The sequence below is a fragment of the Drosophila sulfurigaster genome, chromosome 2R (assembly GCF_023558435.1).
Source record: "Drosophila sulfurigaster albostrigata strain 15112-1811.04 chromosome 2R, ASM2355843v2, whole genome shotgun sequence".
NCBI classification, from domain to species: domain Eukaryota; kingdom Metazoa; phylum Arthropoda; class Insecta; order Diptera; family Drosophilidae; genus Drosophila; species Drosophila sulfurigaster.
The window spans coordinates 15,194,750-15,205,544 of NC_084882.1; the positions used below are offsets into that span (position 1 = coordinate 15,194,750).

General features: G+C 44.3%; 1 protein-coding gene across 3 annotated transcripts; it reads right to left on the bottom strand.

Moving 5' to 3' along the window:
• Positions 1-294: 294 nt before the first annotated feature.
• Positions 295-9,372, bottom strand: LOC133838116 (MYND-type zinc finger-containing chromatin reader Zmynd8). Of its 3 annotated transcripts, XR_009893913.1 has the most exons (11): positions 9,149-9,372; positions 8,737-8,963; positions 7,434-8,560; positions 7,206-7,372; positions 7,059-7,140; positions 4,857-5,037; positions 1,895-4,794; positions 972-1,832; positions 707-912; positions 575-644; positions 295-540 (listed from the first exon to the last, which is right to left on the bottom strand). XR_009893913.1 is itself a non-coding variant. In XM_062269091.1 (10 exons), exons 3-10 carry the CDS (start codon positions 8,541-8,543, stop codon positions 641-643), a joined length of 5,511 nt encoding a protein of 1,836 aa, XP_062125075.1. In that variant the 5' UTR covers positions 8,544-8,555; positions 8,737-8,963; positions 9,149-9,372; the 3' UTR covers positions 295-640. The 3 variants fall into 3 exon arrangements, 2 of the variants coding, with proteins under 2 accessions (XP_062125075.1, XP_062125074.1); XM_062269091.1 differs by having other exon boundaries at positions 295-644; positions 7,434-8,555; XM_062269090.1 differs by having other exon boundaries at positions 295-644.
• Positions 9,373-10,795: the final 1,423 nt, after the last annotated feature.

Here is a 10,795-nt window from a genome sequence, read left to right on the forward strand (position 1 = left end):
AGGATATCACAATCGTCCTTCAAATGGCCGAGATACGGCAGATTTTAGCATTTTTCACCATTTTTTCTATGCCTACCCCTTGAAAAAATTGGAGGCAAATTTTTTGAATCACCCCCAAAATCCTTGAATGCCAATCGATAGTCCTGGTTACTACGATTACAAAAAGGTATATCCTTGACACATCCTTAAGGATTTGACTGAGTTGTGACTAAAAATAAGCTATAACTTAGTTACATCTCGTCGCATTTTAAAGGATATGGATTCATAGGATCGTCAGAACTAAAAAATTAAATATTTTTAAAAGTTACATTTTATTATTGTGTTGCTGATCGTTGAAATTAGGTCTTCATCCTTCATTGTTACTGCTTAGAGCTACTCCTTATCTACACGTACATAAGTATGTTGATGAGTTTGATACACTGAATGAATGTACAAATGGTTGAAATGAGTTTCTTAGCAAAAGCTTAAATGTACTAAAAATAGGTATAGTCATAAGTCCATCTTATGGTTTGACATAAATTACGTTTACAAGCTACATATGTGAACCAATTAAGCCTAGGGCGAAGCTGCTATCGCGCTTAATTTAGTTTTTAGTTTGCCGTTCATACTAATTTACAGTTTCCGAGTTACAAGGAGTCCTTCATCTGCAATACAAAGCATTTTAATACATATTCTTACATTTTTTTTTTAACCAAGTTAAGCTTACTGTGGAAAAACGTGATTAATTTGATTGTGACGCATGGTCTGTGCATTATTGTTGTTGCTGTTGTTGCTTAGCTGACTGTTGGGCTGAATGTTGCGCATACGATTGTTGTTCTTTGTCGAGTTGCGACCTGTTGGCTTTGGAACCTGCTTATGATGCTGCTCCGATATTAGACCGAATGAGCCAGCATTGCTTACAGTGATGGGTAACTAATGTATAAAATGGATTTCTTAATATGCATGGATTAAGTTAAGTAGTTGATGCTTACAGGTATATTGTAACGCTGCACAGGAATTGGCTGCGTCTGCTTGGACGCGTAGTTCAAATTGTTGCGTTGCCCAGGCATGAGGTTGTTGCCAATTTGTGATGAGTTTGAAGGCGTTATCAATGTAACGGGCGATACAATATTGTTGTTGCTGGGCGACGGAACTGTTGTGGGCAACGAAACGGGACGCAGAAACGTGTTGTTGGGTAGCTTAAGCACCTCAGTGCTGGGCGGCGGCGGATTGACTAGCGAAATCATCGACTGATGCGTCGACCACTTCTTGCTGCCGCTAGGAGCGACATTTATCCCTTGTGTTCTATTCATCTGCTGGCCAGGACTTGTTGCATTGTTGGCGACAGTCTTTTGCTTGCCACGCTGCGACTCTGCATGCATCGATGGCGGCGGCACCTGCGATTGCTGCTGTTGTTGTTGTTGCTGCGCCGTGGACTGCGCTTGCAACGTGGCCGCTTGGCCACAGCTGGCCGAATGACGCTGCCAGTGCATTTGCTGGCAGGGATAGTCACAATACGATGTATTCCAGCAGCAATAGAGTTGTGCCTCACGCATGCAATTGGCGCACCATTGCTTCTTTTTGGCATCCTCCACAGCACGCATGCGTTCGAGCGTGCTCTGCTGACGCAGCTCACTGAGTACACGCTTGTTCTCTTGCTCGATGGTCTTGCGCATCTCGGAAATCATCAGATCCGTCGAACGTTGCATATCAGCTAATTGACGCTCGTAGTGCTGCTTGATGCGCTCGTTTTCCAATGTCAAGCCAGCGATGCGTGCCTGCAGCACACTTGGTTCACCTCCAGCCAAATCACTCAACGTGTCTTCGATGACAGAGATGAAGTAGTCCGTGATCTGCGTGAAAAGAACAAACATATTAATAAGCTTCAACTTTTCGACGCTGTCCACATACTCACCTTGTGCGCATTCTCCTTTAGACGCGTCGAAAGTGGTCCAGATTGTGACGGATAGATGTTGGAGCCGTCGGACTGCAGCGGACCTGTGGGACGTGCCGTCAGCTTGGGCGGACCAGAGCGCAGCACCAGCTCACTGAAAGCGGTGGCCACGCCTGGCGTTATAGGCTCACATACCGGCGACTCGCTTACCAAGGTATCACTGGGTAAACCATTGAGAGCACTGGCTAACAAACCACCAGGTTCAGCATTTGCTGCAGTTCTTATCGTGGCTGCAGGCGCCGTCGTTGGCGTCGATGTGGTGAGTCCGGCCAGCGGCGGCGGTAGCAACGTGTTGTTGGCATATGCAGGCGGCGGAGCTGGCGCTGGTGGTGGTAAAGGAACCGTTGACATTGCTGCTGTCGTCTGCAGGGTATTCTTGGACACCGCACGCAGAGGCGGCACAGGTATTGTCATGAGATTGGAATTGCTGAGATTGCTGCTGCTGCCAGCACTGCTGCTGAGACAGTTGCTGTTGCCGCCATTGCTGCTGCGCGGTTCCATGGGTATGACCACCATATTTGACTTTAGCAGACTTGTTGTGGCTGACTGTGGTGGCGGTGGAGGTGGCGATGTTGTGGAGCCCAGGGATTTGTCGCTCTTCACACGAAGCTGTTGGGCCACTGGCGATTTCTGTGATTGCGCCTTGGGCGATGCTTGCGGTGTGGGTCGTTGACTATTGTTTGCCTGCTTTGGCGAGGGAGACGACGACGGCGATGGCGATGGTGAAGCTAAAGCTGAAGGAGGTGTCTGTGAGGGCGACATCGCTGAGGCAGGCAATGGACCATGTGGCACACCGCGCAAGGAATTGCGCTTGCTTGACTCTGACGATTTTGGCGACTGCTTCTGGCTCAATCGCTGAATGGTTGTGTCACCCACAAAGCGCACAAAACTATCGCCAGCGGCGTTGGAAACAGTTGCGGCTGCCTCAGCACGATTGGGCAATGGCGGCGGCGGCATTGTTGGTGCATTTCTGCTGTACGCACCTTGTTCCGTTTCCATTTCATCTTCGCTTAGCACTTCCTCCTTGATCTTAATGCCAGCGGGAACTTCACTTGCAGCTTCAGTTGGCGCAGCTGCTGTCGATGAAGCTGATTTTGCGGGCTCCGATGGTTCTGTGGCCACAGGTCCCGCATTTGCTTCAGGAACTGTTGATGTTGCAGGCTCAGGTTGCTGTTGCTGCTCCAGCTGCAGTGATTGTTGCTGCTGCTGCTGCAGTGATTGTTGCTGCTGCTGCAATTGCAGTGATTGTTGCTGCTGCTGCTGCAATTGCAGTGCTTGTTGCTGTTGCAATTGCAGGGCTTGTTGCTGTTGCTGTTCCAATTGCAGTGCTTGTTGCTGCTGCTGCAGTTGCAGTGCTTGTTGCTGCATCGCTTGTTGTAATTCCTCTGTGGCCGATAAAACTTCTGTTGCCGGAGTTGTTTCCTCGTTATCTTCTGTCTCTGATAAGACTTCTTTTTTGATCTCCACAAAGGGTACAACTTTGCTTATGAGCTGTTGCTGTTGTCGCTCAACAGCACGCTGCTTGGCTGCCGTTTCATCCAAAGTTGGTTCCACTGGCTTCGCTGTTGCTACTCTTGGAGATGATGTTGATGTAGCTGCTGCTGCTGGAGATGATGTTACTCCTGCTACTGGTGGGGGTGCTGTTAATAATGTTGATGCTGAAGCAACTGGTGATGTTTCTGCTGCTGTTGCAATTGTTGCCGCTTGTTGCTGCTCTCGAGGAATCTTCGTTATGGTCACACCTTGACGTCGTCTAACCAACTCCACCACCGAGACAACTGCAGGACTGGCTTCATTTTGAGTTTGTTCAGCAGCTGCTTGTTCCACGTCTGGTTTTTGAGACTCCGTGTCGGACTCTTTTTCGTCTTTAGGTTGTTTAGCAAGCTCGTCTGGTGCCGAATCCTCTTGCACCTGCTTTCTGGCATGCTTAGTACGTCGCTTGTGCTCCATTGTTGGGCCCTGTTGACTCGTCTCGCTGCTGGCATCGCTCTGGGAATGTTTGCGCTTGATGCTGCTGGTTGCAATAATGTCTGAGGAGGGCAAGCACGTCAGCTTGGCTGAGGTCTTGCATGTACCGAGGGATTTGCGTTTCAGCACCACTGTGCAACCGCGAGACTCTCTTAGTGCATCGCCAACTCTTGGTATAACCTCATAGTTGCTGCTCTTGGGCTTGGGTGACTCACTGGTTGCTACTTGCGATGGTGGCGGTGGCGGTGACTCAGTTTCCTGCGTGGATTTCTTGATGGGACTACCAGATGGATCTGATTCATTACCCGACTCGGTTGCCTTTGTCTTTTTGACAATGGAGAGCTTGTCGCCAGCAGTCTTTCGAATGAGAAACTGCAGTGGCGTCTTGTTGGCCGGTTCCAAATGTTTGTTTAGATCATCGGTGACGCCAGGCATCATTTCCTCCAACTGCTGTTGCTCTTCTAGCGGATCATACGGTTTGCGATAGGGTGCATAATTAAAGCTGCCAATTTTACTCTTGATATGTTCAATGTGTACTTCCACCTCGCGAATGCAGTCGGCCAAATCTCGCGCCGACCGGCGACTTGTCTGTGTATTAGGATCCTGGGCACAATACAAAAAGCAATCCTTCACCGGCACATTGGCACGATCGTGTTTGCCAAAGAATCGCACATTGACCACAGCATTAGGGCCATTGCCCATAGCCTTGGCTGGCCAATAGGGAAAGCCTTTCAGCTTTGCCCAAAGCAAGAGATGCGGATGTGTGCACACCTTGACGAACCATTCATCACTCGAGTTGGCATTCAAATAGCACTCTGCGCACGTATCAATCTCATTGGCCTCCTGTCGACAAATCTTTACCACCGCTTTGGAGGCTTGTTCTGCCTTCACATCTATTAAAGAGAGAGTAACGTTGTCTTAACATGGGGATAATCTAATTACTGACAACACTCACCACCAGTGTCCAAAATGAGGGTATTGTGCTGTATCCACTTGACCTCACTGAGAAACTCATCGGAGCTGTTAAAGGCGCGACTCTTGATGCGCTCGGATAAACTTTCGAAGCTCACCGGATTCGCAAAGAATTTTTTGTAGTTTTCCGGCAGCACTTCCTGCGGCGCTCGCAGTTTGCAAACCTGTGATAAAAAATAAAATAAAAGAAAAACAATATGAAAAAAGAGCGCCAATCACATGAGTATTTATTTGTAGCAGCTGGGAGTCCAATTGGCGAATTCGCCGTTAAAGAGCGCGGCGAAGAGAGTCGTGCCAATTCTATAGTAAACAAACAAGTTTGACAGGCAAAACAACAATAGTAGACACGTCGCAGCGAAGAGCGGTAAAATACTTGGCACAACAACAACAATATGAATAAGACGACAAAGAGGTAGAGGAAGAGCAGCAAAATGTCAGTATGTATGTACTCACACCTAAGTGTCTCAGTGTGTGAGCGTGTCTAACCTCAAATTACAAAGCGCACGAAGCAGAATCAGAAGCAGCAACGGTAGAGGCAAATAAAATTGCGCCATTCGACGTTGCCGCCGCGACGTCGTCTTTCCGCCACCACTAACAACATCATGGTGCCGTTGTTGCGTTGCGGCTGCTGTTGAATTATTTTCTTCTTCTCTATTTTGCGTGGTTTTTCTTCCTGTTGCCATTCCAATCACACATTTTACATATGCACATACCCAGCGGACCAACAAGCGAAGTTCAGGCGATAGTATCGCGAAGTGCTTGCGAAACAGGGCGATGCAACTGATGAAAAATTAATGTTGCACGAGGGAAACTCGCAACATTATTGATGGTAGAAAATCTATAAAAGAAACTTCAAGTATTGAAAATTTTGTAAGACCATTTTCATATTTCAATCGAAGACATTTTTCAATGTTTTGAAGTTGCATTTCAAATGTAATATAACTGGTTGTGAATTTATTTAACCTATCGTATAAATTGCGTTATATGTACATACATACATATGTACGCCCGCTGGGTATTTCGTTAGGTTTGTCTGTGCGTGCGATTGCACTGATGAATGAATGTTTATGTCCGTGTAAACATGTGCTTATGCATTACACTGTTATATAAGTACCTAAATACATATACATACATACATATATGTATAAGTATGTGTATGTATGTACATTTGTGTGTTGAATTGCTTGTCCATTTGGCTGTGGCTTGGACTTTGTAATTGTTTTTAACGCTCTTCGCTAGCGATGTGACGACCGAAGGCAGTAACATTAAATTAATTAATTAATTCCTCGCACATTTTAAGCATATTTAACGGACAAAACGGAAAAGTGGCATTAATTAGATTCTTTATGGGTTTCTATGCTAACCACAGACTAGAGATAGAGACAGAGAGAATGAGAGAGAGCAGGAGCTTCTGTTTCATGTTTAAGCATAATATTGTGCCCATTTACGAGTGGGAAAACAAATGCCCCAAATAATATCTCAAGCCTCCATTAAGATGTGTAAGAATGTGCAGAAAGAAAAGCACACAAAGTAAAATTAAATATGTGCTCATAAGTTGTAAACATTATTTCCAAAATTCGCTGTATTCTGTATGACGTCTGAATATGTACATACATTGAAGCCATTTAATTCACTCACAAAATAACCTGATAACTGCAATTAACTCAACTCGGTTAATCAGCTGTACAGCACACGTGTTGGTGGAGATCTAATTAGCTAACTTTAGTATTGTCTATCAGTAGCACATTCAATAATGTACTGGGAAGTAGTACGAGGGAGGTGCAGAAAAAGCAACGAGAACGAGTGCGGGACATTTTCAGGTGTCTACACATACAGCGCTTCGTCATCGTCTAAAGAGAGCGCCAACGAGCGAGAGAGTACGCCACGTATGTAGGTGGAAATGGAGAGCGTCAACTGAAGACAATTGCTTGTACACACATGTACACGTATGCAAATGCTTTGCAAGTGTATGTGCATTCACTGTATTTGCGATTTATTATTGCTGTGTGTGCGCAAATAATTTCGCGTGATTTTCGAAATGAATGCGAACTAACAGATAATGAGAATCACGATCGGGATATAGTATGTACCTATGTATGTATGTACGTACATGCACATATGTTTGGATGTACATATAAAAGTACTTATACTAGAATTGTCTGTTTGTTGGATGTACTTTACTCACCCCACGCACAAGTTTCATGCGCTCAAGCGCAAAGGAGAGCAGTTGGCTGAGCAGATCCCCGGATACGTCGCTACGTCGTGACCTGAAATGCACAAAGGAACTTTAGAATCTATGCGAAGAAAACATAATGCTAGTCGCCCTTTTTACCGCTTGGGGGCGCTTTCGATGAGCACACACTCCGGACACTTCCAGCTGTCATCGAACTTTGTCGATGCAGGACGCACACAAAATGAGTGATAGGAACGCAGGCATTTGGAGCATGGCATCAGTTTGCCGCAGTCGCGACATTTCCAGCAGAACGGATCCCAGCCAACCTACAAACAAAAATACCGATTAATACATCGATAGTATGTGTATGATATTGATAACACATACTCTGGGTGGCGGCTGCCAACGTTCGTCAAGTCGCTGCTCAATCTCTTCGCTGGCATTCTGTGTCTTCGCCTCACTGATGTCCGAATACATGGAGATGTTGGCATCCGTGTCAGCCGTTGAGCTGGTGCGTCTTTCAACGCTATCCGCTTCTGCCAGCTGCGTCGCTGGTCCATCTAAAGTATCGTTGATCACTCGATCGAGAAACGCGTTATGTTTCCGAGCAAATTCCTCGTTCTCGGAGCGCAGATTGCCGCGACGTGGTTGATGCTCCTCGCTGCTGCGCGAAACGGTTTTGCTACGACTGCGAAAGCGTTCTCTTATGCCATCTACAAAGCTGCGCCTGGCCGGATTACTATTGCTTTCCTCGCTCACACTCAGCTGGTCGCGGCCCAGTACACAGTAGCCCATATCGTCGTAGGCTATCGAATAGTTGCGTTTCTTTTTCAGCGCCTTCTTCTTGCCCACCTGCCGCAACTCTGAATCTTCTTGCCACTCCGAATCCGAATCGCACATAGGTGCCGGAATGCTCTTGCATCGCTTTAGCGCCATCTTCTTCCTGCCGGCTCGCTCTGGACTCTCCGCTTCGGCGGGCAGTGTATTCGAAAGTCCGGTTGCCGACTGCTTTATGAGCTGTGCGGCAACTGCTCGAGACTTGCGTCGCTTGAGCTTAAATCCATCGGACACGTAGCCGGTGAGCACCTTGGACTCATTATGTGAACGCTGCAATGCAATCATCTCCTTGGGCACTCGTCTGTCCTTGGGCGTCGATGTGTTAGCGGCTTTCAGTTCACTCATCTGTTGTTGTTGTGGTTGTGGCGCCGTGGAGACCTTGGTGATCTTCATGGTAAGGGAGGCATGGCCAACAACAGCAGCTGTTGTCGTTGCCGCTGGCCAAGCATTCGAGCTGGACGAGTTGCTGCCGCCGTTAGCGGAACCAGGTGGCGAACTGACCACATACTTCGAACGCTTGAGAGGCGCAGCTTGTTGTTCCATGTCATGGCCAGCCGACGACAGCAGAAGATGCGGCGGGGGGCTGTCAATGGCGGACGTGGCTTCATAGATGGGACGCGGTATCGACTTGGCGCTGTCGTCGTCGTCACTGCTATCCATGTGGCAGGCAAACTTCACTGCAAAATGAGGTAATTGTGAATAAAGATAACGATAAAAATAGATGGAAAAATATCGCATGTACAACAGCAGTTTGATCGAAACAATCAAAATGGCTGTTTCGTTAAGAAACCAAATTAACGAGTGCCGCATTCGTTGAAAGAAAGAAATTGACGGGACGCGGCGTAGTACTCACCAGGGCGTCGATTTACTGCTTATACATACTAGAAGAGAGCAACATAAGTTCACTTTGGTAGAAAATAGTTTTTGTTTTAGTTTTTCAGCTTCCGCTTTGATGCTCGTTTACGATTTCACGCTTTTGCTGCTCTTAGCGGACCAACGAATCATGCACTGCGTTTTCTCCCATTCGCTTTTCTCTGTCTCGTCTCTTTGTTGTTGTTGTTTTTGTTGTGTGATGTGCAACTGCAAATATTGTATACAAGATAAAAACAATTGAACACTACGACCATTTGTTATACAGACACAGCCACAGGCATGCAGAGTTATGTACACTGTACATATTGTTGTACCTGCATATGTTTAAGTGAGACTATATGCATGTGTGTGTGTCCATGTGCATGCCAAACGATAATCACTTTTGGTCTTACCAATTTCTTTTAGATGATTTTCTGCCAACTGTTCACGCGTAATTAAAGTCCACGTTGTTTTTGTTGTTATCGTCCATAAGTGTTAGATCACGTTCCTTATGAATACATTGGATTTCTTATTTATTGTTGATATTTTTACATTTAATCTGCTGATTTTTGCATTACATTTAGCAGCTAGCAATTTGCCGCACACAAAAAAACCAATCTCAATGCGTCGGCAATACGACTGAAAATGAATTCGCCTCAAAATCGTTATTCGCCTGTGTCAGTCAGATGTTGACGGTGCTTACGTTCTCTCTCAATTAGTAGGCTAGCACACGCTCTCTCTCGCTCTTGTATTTGTTTTGCCAGTGGTGGAAATCTCTTAGCAATTTCGGCAGATTGCCGCTCTCTTAATGCAGGCAGCCCATGTGTTGGCATACTCGGCATTGATTATAATTCCTGAGTATTGAGAGTATTGTTGTGTACACACAGTCATACATGCATACATACATAAACATATACAATATATGTATATTAATACATATGTTAAGAAGTTTATGCTATGTATGCATGAACGAATAATTCATCTTTGTGCATTAAGATATTTTTACTGTATTCCCATAGGATGAATTGTAATAAATTATTTAAAATATATGGAATTCAATATATGTATGTACATATACATACATATATATTGCAAATTGCTCTCTTAATTGTTTTGAATGACAACATTTTTTTATATGAATAATATCAAACAGACTATTTATCTTATAATGCAAATTAATTTTAATTAGCATATATTTTCAAAAAATGGGTCATAAAAAATTGTTTATATTCGAGATGCATTTTCTTTCTGCAAATTTATTTCGTAGACAAAATGTTTATATGATTATTATTTTTAAAAGTGTTTTTAATTTGTTCAAAAAATCATTAACGTATTTTATACATATTTTTTAAAATTTTATTTATTAAAAAGGGAATTTGAACAGTTGAAACTCAAAATACTAATTCAGACACAAACAATAATAACTATAAATAGCAAATTATAAAATCCGAATTCACTGCGAATTCCAACGATGATGATTTTTTATAAAAATAGATTAAAACTTTAAGAAAAATGAATTTTAACTACTAGTTGCTCAAATAAATGCTTTACTCACCTTTGTCTCTAAAGGTAATATGAAAACTTGTTTTCCGGATCAACTCCACTCAATTCCTTTCATTTTTGAATTGTTACAAATCTGTTGACAGCTCTTGATCCTAAGCAATCTGTACGCAATTGGGAAATTCTTGAAAAACTTAATTTAACTTTTGCGTCAGTTGCAAAAGCGTTTCAACAGCCTTCTTGACTAAATGCACTAAATAAGAGCAATTTTCATATATTCATGACGAGTGATAAGCTGCTGCTGTTGCTGTTGCTGCTTGGGGACCCTCGGTCGAGAAACAAAGGTTGCCCCACTTGAACCCCATGCATAAAGGTTCCACTTAAGTAGTCCTCACACGCTCCTAGTATATATGTACATACATACATACACTTACATACGTACACACATGTGTGTAATATATATATTGTACCTGCTGTTGGGCTGGTGGCAACATGTCAATAAATGGAGATTACTAACATAATTTGTATTCCAAAATCCAAAAACTGTTAAAAAAGTTGCT